This window comes from Gekko japonicus, unplaced genomic scaffold, assembly GCF_001447785.1.
Source record: "Gekko japonicus isolate JY-2015 unplaced genomic scaffold, Gekko_japonicus_V1.1 scaffold1585, whole genome shotgun sequence".
NCBI lineage: Eukaryota > Metazoa > Chordata > Lepidosauria > Squamata > Gekkonidae > Gekko > Gekko japonicus.
This window is the reverse complement of record NW_015172602.1, coordinates 327,780-350,396: the sequence shown is the minus strand read 5'-3', so window position 1 is coordinate 350,396 and position 22,617 is coordinate 327,780. Positions and strand designations below refer to the sequence as shown.

The 22,617-nt window shown below is 43.0% G+C and overlaps 1 protein-coding gene across 1 annotated transcript in view; it reads right to left on the bottom strand.

Annotated features, from left to right (window-relative positions):
• Positions 1–7,382: 7,382 nt before the first annotated feature.
• Positions 7,383–22,617, bottom strand: part of BZW2 (basic leucine zipper and W2 domains 2) — a 63,327-nt gene continuing 48,092 nt past the window's right edge. Inside the window, 6 exon segments of the mRNA XM_015421580.1 lie at positions 7,383–7,814; positions 11,224–11,346; positions 16,185–16,323; positions 17,414–17,560; positions 20,868–20,888; positions 20,890–21,042. Of these exon segments, the coding sequence (XP_015277066.1) occupies positions 7,777–7,814; positions 11,224–11,346; positions 16,185–16,323; positions 17,414–17,560; positions 20,868–20,888; positions 20,890–21,042 (621 nt within the window). The 3' untranslated portion in view covers positions 7,383–7,776.

Sequence of the window (22,617 nt, the reverse complement as noted above, 5' to 3'; positions counted from 1 at the left end):
TCAGACACCGGGGGGGGGGGGGGAGCGAATGTGAATACCAAACCAGTATTTGGAACCTGGAAAACTGGGAATAATGATATTTTTGGCTCCCTGATATCCAGGTCCAAAAAAATACCATTCTTTTCAAGCTGCACATCCCTAATCAAAATAATCTTTTTTTTTCCCTTTGGCCCCCCATAGGGGATTTTTTGATTTGCATTTGCTAAAAACTACAACGAAATTAGGGAGGGGATCTAATACTATAGGAGAAAGAAAAGAAAACCCTCTAAAAACCCAAGAGTTGGAGGGTCATACATTGCTTATAAAAATACTTATAAGCCTGTTAGACTTTTTCGAGTATGTCCATGGCATACCCATCACTTGCAGCTTCGCTTAGTCATCTATATACAGGCTCCGCCACTTACTATTAGACTCTTCTCTTTAATATTGGAAGTCCCTTTGATCCAAGGCTAGTCGCTTCTCCAATGTGAACACAGTCCCCTGAAAATAGCAGCCAAAGTATAACACAGTTCTTGTGTAGTAACTCATTTTTGCCAGTAGAGGGCGAAAACTTAACTTGCAGTCTGAGAGTCTATGGTTGTTTTGGTCACATGGGCCAGTTGCTTTCAACTTCCTGAAGGAAGCTTGGGTCTCACTTGTTGCTACTTCTGCCTCGCCAATTGCCATTTTTAGGCATGTTTACTTTATTCAAAATTTGCCAAAGTCCCGAAAGTTTGCCCAAATGCTTGTTTAACTCCTGGGGTCTCTCTACTACAGTCTATTACCATTTAAAACTCCATCCCCACTGCAGTGGCTTTTCTTTTTTTTTGCTTATTTTATTTTTTCCGAGGGAGAGTCCCCCCTTGCTTTAATAAATGGGGACTCGCTCATTTTCTGGCGTTCTTGCTTTAACAGACTCACTTTTCGGCGTCTGATCACTCAGATCTCACCAGGTAAGAATTTTAATGCTGAACTTCCAAGTGCTTCTCCTGGTGTGTGTGGCTTAGTCCCGTTTGGGAACGCAGCGCTGAGACCTTCGGGGCAAAGGAAAGCCTCAATCTGCCGGCAGCATGCCTGCAGAGGGGCAACCCCCAGCGCCCCATGGCAAGGGACTCATCACACGAGTCCCAGGAGGATGCGTACATTCGCACCCCCTCTCAGTGCGCTGGTCCACGGATCGTCCCCCAGGAGCGCCCTGGGGAGACAGCCACCATCAGCCCACCAAAACCAGAAGTTTTCTCCTAATCAAAATAATTTTAACATTTCCTGATTTGTTATTCAGGCTCTGTCTGTATCTTTTTACCTTTCTCCAGCATCTTGTTAGTCTTTCCTTTTCTAACAATGTGCTCTCACCTCATCCTATGTCTATGCATTTCCCCAAAATCTGACTCTCTGCCTTTGAGAGCCTTAAAAAAAACTATAAGGCAACTCCCCTGTGATTATGTGGGTAATTACGAGAAACCTCAGCACTTCCAGCAGTCTCATTGCTGATATACCCATTGCAACCCACCTAGCCAGAGCTGCCTTGGCAGACTGGAAATTAGAAGGCATTAACGGGGGAAGACCTTTTGAGCCGACTTCCTATACAGTTTCTGAGCATTCACAGTACATAAATTCAACATTCACCTTCCAAAGTGGCATATTCTTACACAGATATCTGTACATCATCACACTGTCCCCGACAAAGTGCCAGTGAAGCACACCCAAAAACTGTTAGTTCTGTGAGGATTATGAAGGATACTGACATAGAGGAGAACAGAATAAGAGAAAACCAAAATGGAAACAGCAGGCAGCAGTGTGTTCTTCAAGACCCAGAAATGCATTTGCTAGCTCTTCAGCAGTGGGAACAAAATCTTGGCAACAGCTTGAAAAAGATGAGGGGCTCATTCCCAGGTACACTAACTTTTGTGGAAGACCAGAAAGAAAAAAGAGGTCCCTGTGATTTTTGAGCCTCTCCAATGGTAGGACGAACTCAGAGAGGGCCTGGGTTCTCTTTCAGTCTATGGGAAAAGGCTGGGTTAAAAATGCACAGTAGCAAGCACACTGGTGGATTCCTTTGTATACAACAGAGGTCCCCCCCCCCCCCAATGAGAGCAGCAATTGAGTCTGTTACTGAAATCTATTCAGTTATTTGCAGGACAAAAAGGGTGTTTGTGCTGGGCTGCTTTGACAGCAGGTCAGGCCCAGACGGGGATATAGAGCTGTTAGAGGGACTTTGTGCCTACTTTTGGGAAACTCATCTGCATGTCTGGCTGCATCACTCTGCTCTTGGGAATGGTCAGATGAATCATGTGACTTTGCAGGGCTTTGCAGGCCTGATCAGAGATAACAATAGTGGTAGATGCCAACACAAAGAAAGGTAATGGTGGGCAGAAGGTCTTTTGCTACACAACCTAAGGAGGCAGGCAGATCAACCATACACTGCCAGATTCAAACATATGTTGAAAAGCAACAATTAAAAAAGTTCTCCTTGTTCTAACTTGATATCAGTTCAACATTGAAAAACAGTAATAGGGTATCTTCACTTCAGTCCTTTGTCAAGCTATGTAAATATAAATGTAACAACCTGTAATACACACTAGGGGGCGCAGGTTATCTATACCTAGAACAACAGCTGGAGCCTTCAAGGACTCTTTTAAGAAATTGGCTTTTTTGTAAGGATGCAGTTTCCAGGTGTTGAATTTAGATAATTTGGGATTAATAAGTTTCTACATATGAACTCCTCAGACTTGGTGGGTATTAAATACAAGTTAAAAACCATTTTTTCTTAGTTTCCCCTAAGGTTTAAGTAGAAGTTTCATGGATGTTTTGGCAAATTTAGATTAGAAACAAATAGAATCCAAATAAACCATCATTTGTGGCAAGGACCTTGTTTTAGTGAGGAACCTGGCACTTGGCAAGACTTAATGTTTATCCCATGCACATACACTGTTGCTTTATTTTTTGTCACTTTCCCATGCAGAATGGCCCTCAAGACGGCATCCAAGAAAATAACATAATGAAAATAAACACTTTATACAGTTTAACTAATTCACCCTTAACACTGATACCAACAACCTTGGTACAGAGCATCTCAGCTCTCCATTAAAAAAAGGCAGGAGAGAAGGTGTGGTTTTTAAAAAATTAATTTTTAATATAGTAGGCCTGGTATATCTTTCTAGGAAGGAAGTTTCAAAGTTCTGGAGCAAGGGCTGAAATAATTGTTTCTAACAGAGGACAACCTCCCTGCCAATATTAGTAGTATTAATGAGAAAGCTTAATTTATCCTTTTTCATTGAGGCTTGCATAGGTAAGGGTAAAAGTAAGCCAATATGGGCCGGTATCAGTAAGGAAGTGGCTGAAATTGATCTCCCATCTTTTCCTTTGAGCCCCCCTGCCAAGAGGTAATACAGGTACGACATTACCCACTACACATAGGAGCACTTCCTAGTGAATTTTACTGTGTGGTTCAACCCCTCTCACACTATGCCTACTTTATCAATATCGCAAATCTGCCTCACCCAAGATTGCTGTTTCCCCTTCAGTTATGGTGAAGCCATTTTCAGTCAGCCTTGAAGATTTATCGTTCTGGCACGCGTCCAGAAGTACAAACAGCTCAAAATGCGCTATACCCCTCATTCACGATGGCTGTTAGGTTCAGAGACAGTAGCACTGTGACATAATAACACTGTGACAGCAAATTCAGCCATAATGTGATGAACAGAATAAAGGAGCTTCAACACAGATGCAAATCTCCCATCTTCTGACAAGGCAAGTGTAACTTACAAATTAAACATTTGGTCGGGAAGATCTTTAGCATCAGCCTTCTAAAGCACAGCCCATTCTCTTCGAAGTTGGGCTAATTTGGCTGATAAAAATTGCAGCTACCTTGGGCAGCTGATTCCTTCCATAATGCTGCCAAAACCAAGGTCTAGGCAAGTGTTCCTTTTCATCAGATGCAGAGACACTGAAACCCATTTTGAGTTGTAGAATATGTCTATCAGGAGAACGAAGCACCAGATGCTGACACTTTAGGGATTTCATCTTGGCCCCTCACAAGTTCTCAGGAAATTGCTACAGGATCAAACAGTTAATGATATCCATCCAGTAGCAGATGGAGAAGAGAAGAGATTGGATTTATACCCCGCCCTTCACTCAGAGTCTCAGAGTGGCTTACAATCTCCTTTCCCTTCCCCTCCCCAAAACAGATACTCTGTGAGGTAGGTGGGGCTGAGATAACTCTTTTGAGAACTGCTCTTTCAAAAACAGCTCTGACAGAACTATAGCTTGCCCAAGGTCATCCAGCCAGGTGCAAGTGGAGGAGTGGCCATCAAACCCGGTTCTCCCAGATTAGAGGCCATGCATTAACCATTACACCAAAACTGATCCCTTGTCTGAGAGGGTCTTCTGTTTTGCTTCCTTAATTCCTCTTGCAGAAACACATGTACAAGGCACAACACCTTTGAATGATTCTCTAAAATTCTGATTGGCATTAAAAACACACACATTACTTTTCGAAAGAACCATTTAAAAAAAATGGTTTTACAAGCTATTGGCCTTATCAAGAAAACAGCACAAATCCTTGAAGAGAAAACAGAATGATAATGTATCTCCTATGTACTCCCCAAAAGAGATAAAAGGATGGCCTCTGCCTGATGTAAGATTGCTGACAAGATCTGAAATCACAGCCCTGGCATATGTGCCCCCACCTGCTGGAATAAGGGGGAGTGCCATGGAGAGGGACTTCTGTTTTGACACCTCATCTGTGGAATTCTTTCCCCTTCATCCATGTTTAGGGCACCTACCATAAGTTTTTTGAACCAACATTCTTTTTCTTAAGATTTTCAGAGGCCTGCCCCTTTTATGTTCATTGGTTTTAATGCTCTTTTGAATTATATTCTCTCTCTCTCTCTCTCTCTCTCTCTCTCTCTCTCTCTCTCTCTCTCTCTCTGTTCAGTTGGCAAAAGCTATTGAATGATTTGGTTTAGTACATTTTTAGCCAGCTGGGCTTATTAATTTTTGTGTGTGCATCTGTTGTGTGACTTTGTTCATGTATTGTTTTGTATGGAAGCTGCTTCAGGAGACTTTGCTGATGAGGCTGGGTGTAGCTATTTTAAATCAATGCATACCCTCTCCTCCCCCATTTTTTTAGAGAGCAGTAGCTCAGCTAAAACACAGGTTTTTATATTTGTGGTCTAAAATGGTACCTTCAAGTTGCTTTGACTACAACTGTCATTTCTGTGCAGTAGCAACATTGTCAAAAGGCTTCCTATAGCTTCACACCATTTCACAGCAGACTTAACTGGATAGTCACAGTCTGTGTTCTGCTAGCAATAATCTCATTATTTCGTTGTCATAGTTACCATATAAGTGAGCCTTTTACGTTTTGCTTTCACAGAGCAATATCCTTTAAATTATTACCTTGCTGAAAGCTGTCAGTAGAGTTCTGTTTTCTGCTTGTTGTGGAGTGATTTCAGTCAACGTGTGGTGTGCTATTTAATATTTTAAATGTCAGTTTAACCTTTGAATTGATGCCAAGAATCAACATTTTGCATGGAGCTGTTTCCTTTTAAATAGCATCACATAGCAAGGAGGTGAACATACAGAGAGAAAAGCCAGACGCCCACAATTGCCCAAGGAGGAAAGTCCTAAGGAAAGGATGAGTAGAAAAGGAAGATAGGGAGCGCTGTGGAAGAGGATACAAAAATCAGAACCGGTACGAAGGGGCAAACAAATAATGGGAACCCTTATATAGAGGCCAATGGAGATAAAAGAATGCTGACTGGGGAGAAGCACCCAGGTGAGAAACAGCAAGGAGGGTGTTTGAACCTACCAAAGGCAGGGAGGAGACTGGAATAAGGCAAAACTGCCCTTTGTCTCCATGATAAAGAACAGGCCTCAGAGGGCTTGAAAAGAGAGTCAGAGGTCATTTCGGGGGGGATTGCGGGGGATCGCAGTTCCCCCGGGTGAGGTACGGGGGGGCTGGGCACATGATGAAGCCCCGCCCCCTGCTTCCGGCCGCCCCGCTTCCAGCCCTCATTCAGCCAGGAGGCAGGAGAAGAGGGAGGGAAAGTTGCCTCTCCCCACCCCTGCCTGCCTGGGGCCAGGGAGGGCCTTCGCGGGGCTTCCTTGCACTCCCACCGGCCTTGCAGGTCCACCGCCGGGCCCCTCATGGGGCTCGGCAGTGGAGCTGCAAGGCCAGCGGCGGCGGCCGGGACCATTGGGGGTGGGGTGTGTGGCCTTATGACACACTTCCGGTGATGTCAGGGGGTGTGGCATATGCTAATGAGTTATGCTAATGAGTTCCCCTAGCTCTTTTTCTACGAAACGACCCCTGAAGAGAGTTCTTTGTTGCACTGAGAAAGGGGTTGTACTGATTTCATGAGTGCTATTGGTACAGAAAGAGATGGGGAGCTGGCAGTTCATGGGGACAAGAAAGCTAGGTGGGAAAACAGAAGCATGGTTCATAGGCAGTTTTGCACAATTTGTCAGCCTCATTCTCTTGTTGTTCAGTCGCACAGTCGAGTCCGACTCTTCGTGACCCCATGGACCAGATCACACCAGGCCTTCCTGTCTTCCGCTGTCATTCTCTAGGACATCCCATGTATTTCTGTCTTTCAGTGCAAGCAAATATGGGTTGCCAAATGATGCAGCTTGTAAAATGTTAGCTGTAAACAATACTGCACATTGTGTCAATCCTGCCTGTTGTATTTTTGTATCTTGAGTGGTAGTTTTCTACAGATCCAGTATTATGGCAACAGACTGCATGAGATGCAGCAACTGGGCAAAACAAAGCAGGTATCAATGCCTGTGTCTGCTTACAAGCTTTGTTTCTTCCAGAGATGTGAACATACATAAACAAAACATACAAAATAAAGGCTATGAAATGGATCAATGCAAACAAGCAGTTGATTCCCACTGTGGGCCGAGAAGCTGCAAAAACCAAGCTTGCTTGCAGTGCTGTTTGTGTGTGAGTTTATTGCATGTTGGTCCTCTTCAAGCACCTCAGTTCTGTGAGGATAACACTTTATTATGAAAGTCACTATGCAATGAGAAAATGTTTCAGTCTTATTTATAGTTCTGGCATTTACAATGCTTTTGATAATTCTTTTATTTCTTTTTTAGAGGGACTTTCCTTTAATCCACAAGTCTTGACATCAGTTCATATGTCACCTAGTCACACAACAAACTGCTTCCCATTGTAAATATTGACATGTAATACTCATGTAATGCTGCCTTTCACAGGGAAATTCCCAGTCCCACTCCATCACCAGATGCTCCTAACGGCACCTGTCAGTTTGGTGGAAACTTTCCGTGCCATCCAAGCACAGAGAGTCAAATTGAGGAAATTCGGTCAGTAACATACAAGCCATTATACACCAAAAATGCACAAGAGCTGGACTTAAGATATAAAAGCCATTTAATTCCAAAAAAACATGGTGATGTCAAATCACAGACACAAGCAAATATTGAGCTACACGCACAGAAGAACCGTATGAACAAACACTAAAGTGTTCACATTTAGTACCTGAAAAGACTGCTAATAAAAAAGGAGTCTGTAAGTATTTTATTTCATCTTTGCCCTATAGGTCTCCCTTGATGAATGCCTCTGCCTACATGAGCGCACAGCAAGCCAGAGGAAGAGTCCCAAGTGCAGCATCTAATGCCTCAGGGCTCCAATATTTTAGTCTTCTAAACAAAAGGAAAGCCTAGCCTAGAGTTTTCGGTATGACACTGAAGTAAAGAGTCTTTTGCTTGAACAGTACAAAAATTCCCAAGAAGAAGCAGTCAGCCGCAGCCTATACATTTGTGCTTTGTTCATCCATCTTGGTTTTCCTCACCCTCGGATTCAGATTCTAGGGGGTAAAAGAAGAGAGGGGGGAGATAAAAGTAATTGTTTCCTATTTTTTATGAAATACTACAATAACATATGATTTCTTTAATCAGCCTCAGTGTAGTCAAATGTACTCCATTCCTGGAAAAAGTGTTTGGCTAAAGTGGACCAGTTAGAAATTGATTACCAGCTTGATGCAACAGTAGCAAACCATTAAGCCAGCATAACTCCATTCAGTTGAACAAATTTTGGGTTGGATCCAGTCTCACTCAATTTCCCTCCATACAACAGCCTCCGCTCCACATAGTTTTTGAATATGCAGGTCCTATGCTTAAGCTTATTATAGTCCTTTTGGATGGTCAAAGAGAATGCCTCGAGCCTGTTTCACCAGCATAAAAAGTGGTTGGCTCTAACCCAGTGAGACCTAACCCATAATGGGTAGTGTGGCATAGAAACTTAAATTGACACAGAGAAAGGGGAGAGTGGGCAGGTGGGTGGAACAACAATTGAACACACAGTTCAATTAGTACTGTGAAGACTGATGTACCTTTTCACACAGTTATCATATTCCCACACAATCATGGGAATGTGCCAAATGGTGATGACTATAATTTTGTTGAGTGTGTCCCAAGATTAAAACAGAAACTAGCTTCTGGTGTGCCACAAAAAAACTCCACACTTGTCAGAGGAGCTTTAGTGGTACGTCAAAGGCAAATGGGGGTGAATGTGGTGCATGGCATCAGTGTTCACAGCTGAAGCAACTGGAAAATCAGCCTAAATTGGCTCTAGCCTGAAGCTGCTGCAAGATGAAAGAGTTGGGTGAAAAGACCCCCTAGACACAATGATGTAACCTTTAAACTCCCATTTTTAAACTCCCATTCTAGTTCATGAATTAGACCCAGACTTTTGGGCAGACCATCCACCCAAGTTTCTCCAACATCTCTTTGAAACAAGGGCCCTAATCTGCCTTATACCTTCCTGTTACCACAACGGATCAATGCAAGCTTCTACTAAAGAGACAGGAGCCCTTAGGAATCCAGCACTCAAGACTATAGAGGCAGCCTTAGCTATTCTGATCCCACTTTCATACTGAGTCTCTCTCCATGTGCCCCTCCACAGTGCAGACTTAGCAATGTCAACTTGTATCTAATTCCCACAAAAACATATATGTTGTAAAACATGTGGTGTAAAACTCATCATTCCAAGAAAGAAGATTGTTTATTCTGCTTAGGCTTCTTCAGCTGCAGTTATTGTATCTGCCATAGTAAGCAGGACTGATGAGAATTCAACACAAAATGAAACGCCCAAATATTATGTCCATTTAGACTGATAAATAATCTTTCTAATGACATCTCTACAGGATCTTGAATATAAAAACCTATCACTTTTGGTAAAGCATATTTAGCAACCCTAAATAAAGAAACCAAAAAGTTGAAGGAAACCGTGAAGCAATACTAAGCTTAGATTTTGCAGGGGAAGTAAGAGGGAGCTAATAATTACAGTCTGCCAACTATGTAGATGATGACTAATATGGGATTAGGCAGTGGGAAGGGGGCTGCTTAAAGCAGAAAGTAAAAGAGGTTCTTCATGGGAGGTCATGAGATTGTTGGGGGGGGGGACTCTGAGGGTAGGAAAATGCAAAATCCTTCTTAACTTTTGGTGGACTCCACAGTTAAACTGTAAATCTCAAAAATTCCCTTGTCCCAATGAGGAGGTGGCATTTCTTTCTTCTACTGTTTTGCCTTCAAGGCAGATGGAATTTTGTTCATTGACTGGAAACCAGATTTGGCCTTCAATCAACAAGCCTAATGGATGTAGACAGACTTGTCCATGTGAACTAAAACCCACGGAACCACTTTAATTGCTTCAGCTACTTAGGTTTGTCCAGTAGGGTGTTTTGTTGTTTACTTATACGTCTTGAACTACTTAGTTTCACAAAGATGTTTGCCATGAGACATGAAGAACTGCTGACTGAGAAATAAGCCCACTGGAGCACTTGCCATATGTCAACGTATGAAACTAACCTATACTAAATCATACCATTAGTCTATCTAGCTCAATATTTTCTGTTGTGCCTGACTGTGGCTCTCCAAGGCCTCAGTCAGAGAAAGTTTTTTCCCAAGTCCTACTTCCTTAATGGTTCTGTGAAGACCAAGGATTAGAGGTGTGGAAAAAAACCCCAGTATTTTTCAGGTTCAGGTATATTGAACCCGAAAAATATTGGTATTTCCTGATATTCCCAAATCCAAATATTGTTATGGTATTTGAATTCAGGATTTTTTCAGGAATCCCAATTTTTTTCAGCTCCATTATATCCTATGAAGACCAGTTTCCATGGGGTATAATGGGGAATGAATCTGGGGATATATGGGGTCTGGTGGAGACGTTTTTTGAGATAGAGGCACCAAATTTGCAGCATAGCTGCTGGCTCCTCTCCTCAAAATAACCCACAAGTTTAAAAAAGATTGGACTAGGGGGTCCAATTCTATTGGCCCCCCAAAAAGGTGCCCCCATCCTCTATTGTTTCCAATGGAGGGGGGAAGGCTTGTAGTCCCTTTAAATGCCTCCTCCAAGCTGCAAGCTCACCCAGGAGGCACTTAAAGGGGCTGCAGTGCCTTTAAATGCCCTTCAACTGTGGCTACGCAGCAGTCCCAAAAATCCTGAATATTTTTGGGATTTTTAAGGTTCAGCTATGTCAGATAGCCGAAAAGATACTTGTGTATATTCAACTGAAAGAACATCAGTATTTTTTGGCTATTTTTCCAGCTTGGATAGAGTTGAATGAGCACCCCTACCAAGGACTGAACTTGGGACCTTCTGCATGGAAGATGTGTCATAGCATTGAGTCATGGCCTCTTCCTTGCAATGGAACTCCCTTTGAGTAAGGGTTGTTCTATTCTCTTGATCAATCAGGATCAACAGGGATATCCCCAGAAAGCTGTTTTTAGCACTGACATGATTGCAGTATCCAATATACTGAAGCAGAATTTTTGTCCTGTAACCTGGTCTCAGTGCTAAAAAGAATAGGCCAGTATTCCATAAGCATTAAGAAGTGTGCTTAGCATAGCAACCCAAATGGCATTTAATAAATAACCAACCACTTACACTGTAGTATTCTCCCCATCCTGACCCCAGTAGGTAAGGCCTTAAGCCCTAAAAGACTTGCTAACATTTTAGAGTCACAACTCAAAACTGTCTTTATCTAGCTGGTTGTGCTGCTACACTGTAGTGGGCAGAATGCCACATAACCATTGTTGGCATTTTGCAGTAAAAGTGGTCACCAGAGGTTCTCGAATGGTGGGAAATAAAGCCAGGAAGTGCAATGGGAGGTCCAGTGGCACAAGACAACTGCTGTGAGTTTCAGGAAAAATGGCAATCCAAATAGCTGATAACAGATTTGCCAAGAAACCATAACATTCCAATAGTCATACCTTCTTCAGCATTCTGTAACCACTCGACAAACTTTTTCATCTGGTCAAGGAACACACTTTTTCCTTTGGCAAGATGTGCCTCTTTGTACCACTTCAGGATGGCTTCTTCACTTAGGACATCAGCTGTAATTCAAAACCAGGGAAAATCAATAGATTACAAAAAAATCATTTTTTAAAGTGCTGCACGTTTTCTCTGGCAAAAAAGAAGCAATAACACTACTTGATATTAGGCTGAAACTTGAAACAAAATAATTAAGGGAAAATTTAGCAGCATGATTAATCAATGCTTACATCATTTCATATAATGTAAAATAATTTTGTGGCTGATTGCAAAATAAAAAAAATCTAGCAATTCAAAGTATTCTAGTGTATTGGAATATAAGAATTGTCATCAAAGGTCAACCAGCTGTCCATCTGGCCAGGTCCATCCAGTTTCTGATGGAGGTCATCGGTTCCTGAAAACATAAATACTTCTCCATGGTATTGCAGATATTTAGTCACTGAACATCAAGTTTGCATTTCTAGCTTCTGTGGCTAGTAGCCACTGAGTGGTTTATTCTACTTTTTTTTTTAAACAAAGCCATTCCTATTAATGGTCACCACCACAAGCTGTGAGACTAACTCCTCAGTTTCAGGGACTGTTCTGACATACAGAGAAACCCTAGATGGAACTTCTTTTATATGGGAATCTGCCTCCTCAGAAATAGATGATTTCTGTGCAATATGAAAAAATTGAAGCATTAATCACCAGTTAATAGTGACACAGCCAAAGTCCTCCTTGTGTTTTAGAGTGGCATCCTATGCAGTTATACCCTTTTAAGTCAATGGGCTTAGAAGAGTGTAAGGCCACTTTCGCATTGTCATTTTTGTCACTTGTTTGTCTGTATTGCTTCAGGGTTTTCCCCACCCAATGTGTTTTGCTGTCTAGTAGTTCCAGAGGGAGGGAAACACATGTGGAAAGGGGGGGGACACAAAGCAATAGAGGCAAACGAGTGACAAAAATGACAGTGCAGAAGTGGCCTAAATCTGCTCAGAGCTGACTCGAAGCAGAACATTAGACATGATTCAGAATGCAGATACAGTGCAGAAAAATGCTATTACATCATTAGATACAGTGTAAAAATGGTATTAGATCAGTAGAAAATAATGCCGGTGCAGCCGAATAATACAGTAAACAGATAATATATCCTGTACAGAGTGGTATAGTTCACAGTCCCTTTCACTTCATAAGTGTCTTTCTGAACCATTTTGTTATGGGATAGCCCTATTACCATTACAGAAATGCCCTCCTGAACAATTATGCTTTGTATAGTTTTCAGAAAGACGGAAGAGTGGGACCTTTCCCGCTCTCCTCAGGCAGGCCATTCCATAGGGTGGGGCTACAACAGAAGATGCAGCATGTCTATGGGCAGCTGTTATCTTGCCCTTGCAGGGTGCTACCCACAGAGGGCTGTGCTCAGATGGGAAAGATCTCTGAGTAGAGCATACAATTTATCTACACAGGGGATTCACAGAAGGCTACATGAACTGAGTGGCTTTCATGTAGTAAAGTCACCTGTGATGTGGTTGGTTACAGTACAACCCTAAACAGCACTGCACCCTTCTAAGTCCTTAGAAGGATACAACTCTGTTTAGGATTGCATTCATAGTATCTGTTCTCACTAGGGATTAACCTTCTCAGATGAAACACTGTAATTTCTTGGTTTATCAGCGTTTTAAATGCTACAACATTTATTTTAAATTGCAAATAGAACGGTTTCATTCTTAAAGATTTTGTGCTATGTGACGGGTGCTAGTTTTTAACCAAGATCAACAGTCATCTCTTTAGCAGTGATTGAGATTGGAAAACAATGACTCAAAGATACATGTAGAATATTGTATTGCATGAATGTAAAGCTTGACTATCACAGAGCACCAGGACCAGATGGGCAGCCAGCCCCAGGGAGCAAACTGCCCTGCTGGGCTCAGCTATTTAAAGGGGTTTTCTTGGGCATCTAGCCCTTGGGGCTAGCTGTCCAAGAAAGCCCTTTTAAACAGCTGAGCCATGGAAGTAGGCGCCCCTGGGGCTCAGCTGTTTCCAGGCTAAACAACTGAGCCATGGGCTCCCGCAGCTGTTGTTTAGATCAGAAACAGCTGAGCTGTTTAGAGCCCCTGCAGCTCAGCTGTTTCAGGAACAAACCTCAAGAACCTGGTTCGGTTTGTATGCAGCCAACTGCGTTCGTGAGATTCGTGGCTTGCCCACATGGTTTGCCAACAAACCAAACCACTTTTTTGTGGTTCATGCCCATCCCTAATTCTGATTCTGCATGTTGGCTAGGGCTAAAACTTATTTGACTGAGGGCATAAGGACTGGGGCTTTCCTATAAGAATAAGAATGACAAAAAAGGAAAAATCATTGAAGGAGGGAAAGTCCACAGGGAACTATGAAAGCGAAGAACTATGAAAGTGTGCTTAAGAGAAAAGAGGGGACTTTGAATAAGCCAGAAATGTACACAGAAAGGAAACAAAACATGTTACTGGTAGGTACTAAAAGGTCAACTGAATTTCCCTTTAATTTGGAGATATTCTTAGTAATTTATTTATGCCTTCAGTAGTTCAAGAAGGGTAATATTCTCTTGTCAACAGAGAGATGCCCAATTAAGCAATCAGGCAGGACAAGGCACAGTTAATCATACCCTAGGTTGCTTTCTGAAGCACAAGGAACACCGAGGGGAATTTTTATTCAGCTATTTTTGATTAAAGATGATTAAGATGACATTTTAAATGCTGCTGCAATTTTAACTGAACTTTTGTGGGAAGTCTGGGTGAAGCGCAGGGAGCCATACGTGAAGGGGGGGGGGGACACAACAACCTGCAGCTCTAACTCCAGCCACCTGCTATCTGAACCCTGAAGAATGATCACAGAGAAAGAAGCATGAAACAATGAATCGGTGTCTGATGGTGGACAGCCCCAGTTGAAGACGTGTGTCATGGAAATGATTAAACAGTTACCTATATGAATGCAATTACTTGACTTAAGCAATATTGTGTTGGTTGACATGTTTATTCATTCAAACATACATGCATGGTGCTGAAGAATGCAGGGCAAAGCTAGAACCCCTTTAGGATCAGTTAAAGAGCAGGGCTGTAGGTTGGGGTGTGGGAGTAATTTAGTTTTAAATCAGTAAGGCAAAAGTAACCCTGATGGACTGAATGACTGTCCTGGCAAGCCAAGAGACACTTCAATAAAGATATGGATCCTCTTAACAAGGCCTAATCATTCTTTCACATATAGAAAGGCAACAAAAATTCAAGAAGTGTGGAGGAGAGGAGGGAAGAAAAAGCAGCAACTTCTAATTAGTGTCTTAATAAAAAACCTAAAATGAAGTCTGGAAATCTTAAAATCAGAATGCAGGAAATGTTACTGAATATCTTTTTTAAAAGAATAGTGATTTCTAGTCTAGTTGCTGGCCAAATCTTTCTTCAAAAGAACTTACCTATCCCCTCTTTCCTTACAGAAACGTGGGGCAGCGTACACAATTCTTCCCTCTGCCATTTTGTTTTCACAGCAACCTTGTGGGTCAAGTTACACTGAATAAAATATAAGGCAAGTGGCACCTTGAAGACTAACAAAGTTTATTCTAGAATAACTTTCTGCAAGTCAGACTTCACTTCTTCAGATGCCTGCAGTGACTCCATGCATCTGAAGAAGTGAGGTCAAACTTTCATGCTCTGTTGCTGCACCTCCAGAGGAACTGGTTGGCCACTGTGTGAGAGATAGGGGATGCTCATCCTGCAGGCTGTTCTTATGTTCTTGTAGTCAAGGCTTGATTTTTAAGATATGCTAAGCAGCCACTGGAAGGATTACAACCCCTAAAGGTATTGTTTGCAACTCTCAAAGAGCCAGTTGAAGGCAAAAGAGAGACTTGCAGAATGAACCTGCTGTAGACAGAGTAGTGAAGAAAAGGCCATCCTGTGAGTGAGACATAGTCATGGATGATTCACTAGACTGCTTACAGCTAAACTATATGAATGAACCATCTGCATGTCAGGTATACAATATCCAGTTACAGAAATTATTCTAGGATTCCAATATTGCAGAATGGAGGTACTGAAAAACACATATATCAAGATCAAGCCGCAAAGTACTGAATCATTTCCAGCCCGAACTTGATTTTCTGCTTCTGCTGCTTTACAATGGAGTACAAAATAATTTGAAGAAGCTTTTTACCACTTCTGGATGGAGTCCAGTGAATTCTTCTTAGAAGATGCATTCTCAGGCTACTTAAAAGTGGCTAGACAAGCAGTATGGCCATTTCCACAGAACAGGATATGCAGACGAAGGTTTGTGGGCAAGAGGTTGGTTTACATTGCAGCCTTGCATCTTTTGCTACCTGCCATGCTCTCCTGCCAGCATAAAATATTACTCCCCATTAACACCTGCCTCAATCCCCTTCCCCATGCTGGGACATGCAACAGAATACATTCTTTTAAAAAGAATTGCTTACAAGAGCTGCACAGTTGTGTGACTACAGAATAACAGAATAAAAGAAAGAAAGCTATGGAAATGGTGGCAAATATGCTCACTAAAGTATATTAACAAAGAACAGCCAGCATAAGGTGAGGGCTAGGGCAAGACACAAAAACAGTCTTCCTTCATGTGCAGTATGACAATTCCATTGGAAGAGTCCCAGGGTTAAATGCAAGATTTCCACCCACTGATATTTTCTTGTGCTGCAAATGGAGTCAGTATAGTTTTGTGCCTTTTCACTCTGTACATGTTTTCAGGTCCAACTTGCAGCAATACCAATTCCCAGCTGTGCCTCATCCATATTAATGAGCAAGAGGTTTCTTGAAGACTAGTATACACAGCAAGGTGGCATCGTAGTGTGGCGCATTTGACGTCATGTTATAGAATGGCCAAGACAAGGAAAGGATATATTTGGTGATCATCACGCTAAACAATGGTTGAACATATATACCTTTATAAAAGAGCACCACAATCTTCTGAAAGGCTTTCATAAAGTGGATGTTGTCGTAACAGTATTCCTGAACCTTTTGGAGAAGGATCAGCTCCGACTGGCCTTGGGTGCTGAACACAGCCAGCAAAGGTGCATATTGCTGAAAAAATGGGAGGAGAAAATATTTCACTTAATTGGTACTATGAAGGAGATTGGACTATTTCACTTTGTGGAACACACATGAAACTGCCTTAAACTGAATCAGACCATTGGTCCATCAGTGTCAGTATTTTCTACTCAGACTGGTGGCAGCTCTAAAAGGTCTCAAGTAGAGTTCTTCTCCATCACCTACTGCCTGTTCCTTTTTAACTGGAGATTGCACTGGGGATCAACTGCATGTAAAGCAGAGCCTCTTTCACTGAGCCACGGACCCTCCCCTGAAAGAGATGTGGACATATAGCATACTGTTGCCTGTCACAGCTATGGCCTTGAGTACCAGAATCAGAACAGTACAACTGCTGTAGGGCACTCTACATGAATTGGAAGGCTGTAAAGTAAACGGATTAAACTAATTAAGCAAACAAGTTGCACTTTCTTCTATGAAAAGGCAAAAATACTTTTTCTTGTTTTCTAAATGCAGCCATTGGGACTCTCTCTCTCTTTTTTAGGGTGAGGGCTTTTACCATTTCCTCCCCTGCTGGTTTCATGAGAATGGAAAAAATAAATCACTGCCAAGCTGCATTCAAATCTGCTGGTGAAAACTAGTAATTTTTCACAGCAGGGACAAAAGTGACTCAGGGGTGGTACTTTTTCAGTATGAAAATAGCAGGATAGAAAAAGGGTTAAAGATCTCTTCTGTCTTCTCTTTGAACAAAAGAAAAATCCAGCAGCTGCATTTAGGAAAGTGTTTTTAAATGATCACAGTACAAAATGTAACATATAATTTGACCCTTGGAGTCAAAAGATCTGGGTCCAGATATTGTAACACTGTTGAAAGTTTAACTTAGGCACTATGGAGACTGGCGCATAACACAAGCCTTCTCTGCATATGCAAGGTGATTTTTTCATTGGTTACATGTTGTACATTCCATGCAGATGATAAACAAGCGTAATGCATGGAAACCTGTACATGATATGACTGGATCCAAAGGCACCCTTCCTTACAAGAGCAAAATGAAAGTAACCATATAATTTGATTCCAGTCATGTGTTGTTATAGTACAAGCATGCTGTACTTGCATCCATGCACACCTTCAGATGCTTAAGTGCTTGTTCTGCAACTAGCTCTTCCTTCTTGTTCCACTCGACAGCATTCATTATACAAGTCCACAAGAGTCCAATCACTGCTGGCTCCAGCAGATCATTTCTCTTCATTTCTTCTTTTACATAAAGCACCATCTGCAACGAAAGACGCATATTAAAAATATCTTGAACACCTCCTCTTTGATGCAAAGTTCTCCAGTTGCATGCATGTTCCCTGCAACTCTTTATTTGTCCCTGTTGTAAGTCAAAGTGAAGAACTGAAAAAGGAATCAAAAGAAAGCAATCCATTTTAGATAAAAGACTAATTTTCACTGCTCTTCAAACATCAGGCAATAAATATCTATATATCTAATCCTCAACAGTCCCCTCTGCATGTGGATACTTATTTCTGCAGATAGGGGGCACACTCTCCCCCCCAACAGTTTTTTGTACATACTCAGGGGACTCTATGGGTCTACAGAAAAATCCAAAAGGTTAAAAAAAAAAAGCTTGGGGAGGGTTGAATTCCCTCCCAATATCTTTTGAAATGGCTGCCACAGGGATCTATTTTAGAGTCCACTGCATCGACAGTAAGAGGAGACAGACAGACAGACAGACAGAGAGCTCAGGAAGCAAAAGCAGGACTGGATCTGGGATTGGGGCAGGGGGCGGGGTACTTTCCAGGCCTACTTGGGAGCCAGGTCTGGGACTAGGATTGCCTGCTCCATGTTGGGAAATTCCTGGAGAATCTGTGGTGAAGTCTGAGGAGTGCAGAGTTTGAGGAGGGGCAAGGCCTCAGCTGGTTATAATGCCACAGAGTCCACCCATTTTCTCCAGGGGGACAGATCTCTTTTGTCTGGAGTTCAGTTGTAATTCTGGGGGATCTCAGATCCCACTTGGAGGCTGGCAATCCTAGGCCTAGCAGCAGCCTCTGGGTGACTTGATACCACATGACTTGCATGATTCAACTAGGCCTGGCTGCTTGCTACTGTTCAACAGCAGCCACCCTGTAAAAATTAGTGTGGTATAACAGTCAGAGCTTCAGACTAGGGCTTGCGAGACCCAGGTTTAGATACCCATCTTACTGGGTGATTTTGGACCAGTCACATACTTTCAGCCTATCCTACCTCATAGGGTTGTTGTGTGGATAAAAAGGAGGAGAGAATAATGTAGACTGCTTTAGTCCCCATTGTGGAGAAAGTTGATAGTTTACTTCAGTAGAAGCTGCAGGGGTAAAGGAGATGGAAAGCTGAAGACAGAGGGGCAGATAAAGGTAAGTTGGCTGTTGGGTGGGAAGAAGATGGGGATGCCAACTCCAGGTTGGGAAATTCTTGGATATTTGAGGGGTGGAGCCTGGGGGTGGTGGGGATTGAGGTGGGGAGGGATTTCAGACAGATACAATGCCAGAGACTCCACCCTCCAAAGCAGTCATTTCCTCCAGGGGAACTAATATTGCCAACCTCTGGTGAGGGCTGGAGATCTCCTGGAATTACAACTGATCTCCAGATGACAGAGATCAGTTCCCCTGGAGAAAATGGCTGCTTTGAAGGGTGGAGTTTATGGTATTATACCCTGCTGAGGTCACTTCCAAGTTCAAACCTCATCCTCCCTAGGCTCCACCTCCAAATCTCCAAGAATTTCCCAACATGGAGCTGGCAACCCTAAGAGGAACTGATCTTTGTCTTTGGGCAATCCATTGTGATTCCTGAAGAGTGGCTGATGCTACTGCTGCTGTGGGGGTGGGAGGAAGTAGATGGGATGCCGGGAGAGTGACAGGGGCAAAAAGAGTGATGGGGTGGGGACAGAAAGGAAGTGACAGGCATGGAGGGGAGAGACAGAGAGAGAGTAAGAAAAGGGACGGCAGGAAGGAGAAAGCATGTGAGAGAAGTAGGGGGAGAGGGGGAGAAGCAGAGTTGGGGGAATGGGATAGTTGTTCCCGGAAGTTTCTTGCAGGTCCTCACTTGTGTATTTATATTACAGTTCAGTCACAATTAGGAGTGTGCATTCAGGTATATGCAAGCTGAAATTAAACCAGAAATCAGCCATTTGGAGCTGGCTTGGGGATACCCAAAATGACCCAAACACTCAAAATTCTGGGAATAGCAAAAAGTTCTCCCCCAGAATTTCAAGAGATTTTGGGGGTTGGGGAGGGAGGAAGAAGAGCAAGCTAGCCCTGGGGGAACAGCTGTCTCCTGGTATCTGGTCCTTTTAAATTGAAAAGGGATAACTTCCAATTAAGAGCTGATAGTCTCCTGGCCTCAGAGGCCAGGTCTATCCTCAAGGCCCTTTACATTTTTGAAACAGAAACATGAAACACATCCCAGGACTTACTGGGATGGCATTGCTCCACTGGTGGCTTTCCAAGGCCACTGTGCAGGCATTAGTCTAGATGGCAGAATCTGCCCCAACCCCCAGCAGAGAATGGCTGCAAGGACACTGGGTCAACAGCTGGAATCCTGCAGTCCTGTGAGGCTCACGTACCGCATACAGGAGCTTGCCTGCTGGCCCAGTGTCATGGCAGCCATTCTGCAGCTGCCAAAGGCCCAGATGGGCTCTGCTGCACTGAGAAAGGCCTGAACAGCAGCTTTGGAGAGCCTTCAGAGGGGCAATGCTGCCCCAGTAAGTCCTAGGTCCTTCCTTTTTCTGTTATGAACATTTAAAGGGCCATAAGAGGTAGACCTAGCCTCTGGAAGCCAGGAGACAATCAGCTGCTTGAGAGGCCTCATCCCTTTAAAATTTAAAGAGATGAGACACTGCCTAATGGCTGGTTTGCTGGGGCTAGCTTGCTCTCTCTCCCCCTCTCCTGTCCCAGGGGGAATACACCCACATTTTGTTCTAGAAACACTTAACACTAGTCTTCCCAAGTCTGCAATGGTTTTACAATATTTGGAGCATTGTGCAGTCCTCCAGTGACCTTAAAGTAATTTATGAAGTAGACAGCTAAGTATCCATAAAATATAACAGCTAAACTATGATCAAGAATAATAGCAATTTGGGTTGAGGTACAATGTCTCCACTCATGGGCCTGCTTCTCTGTTACCACCATTTAGATCATAATTAGATAGCTTTCTAGGCTTTCCTTTTTTAAAAACCATGGAGTCGCATGGGATGGAGAGGGAAAGAAATGTGAAGCTTGAGGCAAAGTGTCCCAGGGATCACCGGAAATGGTACAGTCTAGGGCTTCTAAGTCTCAAAGAGGCACAATTGTCACTGCTAAAGTTCTACTGACCCCCAACACCAGGTGTGCTAATAAAATCAGAACGTAAAAATTCAAAATTCAATATATATTGGCTGTCAGATACTGTATGTATAGTTAATTTAAACTTACGCAAACCCTTATAATGAGTCTACTGTGATCACCTACAAAAGACACTTGGCATTATCGTTCCCCCCTCCCATACATAGCTATATCTTGTTCAAGAGCTACATTCCAGGCTAAACTAGTCCAAAACACTTCCTTTACCTCTTTAATTGGGCTTTCATTCCTGAGAAAGACGTTCCTGGAGTTCTTTTTGCAGCTCTTTCCGAGTCCCCAGGGACTGCTGGACTCTGAGGAAATCTGAGAGCTCTTTTAGGCCAGCATCATTGAAATACTTGGCAAAATGCTCCACATTCTGTCGGTTGGCTGGAAACAGTTCCTGGAACAAAGACGTTTCCTTTTTGAACAATTAAGTAATTTACAGAGTCATTTATGACCTGGGCATGGAGGAATACTACACAGAATATTTATTTACATCATTTATAGTCTACCATTCTCACTGAGACTGAAGGAGTACATAAGGATATTAAAGCAGGAATTTCATTTCCCTGACTATCAGTGTTTTTACAGGGAAGACAGTAGCCCATAGCTTATAGGGTGCTGAACTTGGGGGTTCAGAAAAACTGAATGGTCTGGAGGATATCCAAAATGAGTTTCTCTTTTAAATCTTCCCTAATATGTTCTACCTCTGATTCTGCTGGCTGTCAGGGCGGTTTTCAAAGGTACGTGATACCACGAAAACTGATATTCAACACAGATTATGATTGTTTCATAGCACTCTGTCTAGTTTAATGATGTTGGTACCCAGGGATCTATACCTACTCTTAGGTCAATACTAACATCTGCCATCTTAAGCATGGGACTCACCAGGAGTCGACACTCATGGTCTAATAAGGTAGAAATGACAGGCATTTCTGAGTTCACAATCCCCCTGACCACTGGTGGTATATGATAACCTCCAGGCTACATAACAAGGAGGGGAGGTGGAACAAGCATTTCTGGGATGAACAACAGCAGGCAGCAGTAATTGACCCCACGAATGCAGCAGAGGGATGGCTGCCTGGGGAAGTGCTGAGCAAAATTATTATAGTCTCAAGTGACCAATACTAATTGCTTAACCTCCCAGGTGACTGGGTCTGACTGCAACATCTGAGCTCTGCCTCTTTCCCAGGCTAACCCCATGCAGAGCTTGAACTGGAAACATGAGGTATGCCAAGCCTATGCAGATCCACACTGCTATGCCTTTCTCCACAGCCCCCCCTCCTCTGCAATATATGGCTGGTTTCGACACAAGGGCTAATGGAAAATTCCAACTACCCGTCATCTGTTTCCCCCCCCCTGTGTGCCCAATTAGGTGTGCAGGCAGATGCAGGGTGAAAGGTATAGGTTTTGGTGTTGTCTCTCACATCTATTATGCTGCTGATTGGCTCGTCGCATTAGTTAAAAAAAAAAGTAAGCTTCGTCTTATTTTGATCTTCCCCACTGGTGGGACTGAGATCCCTCATTTGTGTTTCCCATTATGACTGCCTTTTCCCAATGGGTTCCTGGGGAAATGACAGGGGTGTCTTCTGAGTATGTCCAGCTGTTTGTCCCCTTGTTTTTGTCCAAGCTTGCTCCTTACAATATTCTCCTTTCCCCAGACCCAAACCCTTGCCTGGAAGAACAGTCTTTCTATTATAGTTCTCCTCTGCCTGGTTAAACTCTGGAGGTATCTAGGTGATATGATTGGAGCAGCCATGATTACCTTCCTTGTGTGTCCACCTGCCCAATGGGTATGCATTTGCAGAAGGGAAATTGAATCCTCATTTGCTGAGCTCTCAGGAGTGTGATAGTTATAGGGCTGCTACAGTCCTCCATACAGAAGTGGATGCTGCACTACCTTTGATCTTCCCTTGTTGTGCTGTGTAGGTGGATGGGGCAGGGGTGAAGTTAAGAGACCTGCCAGCATCACCAT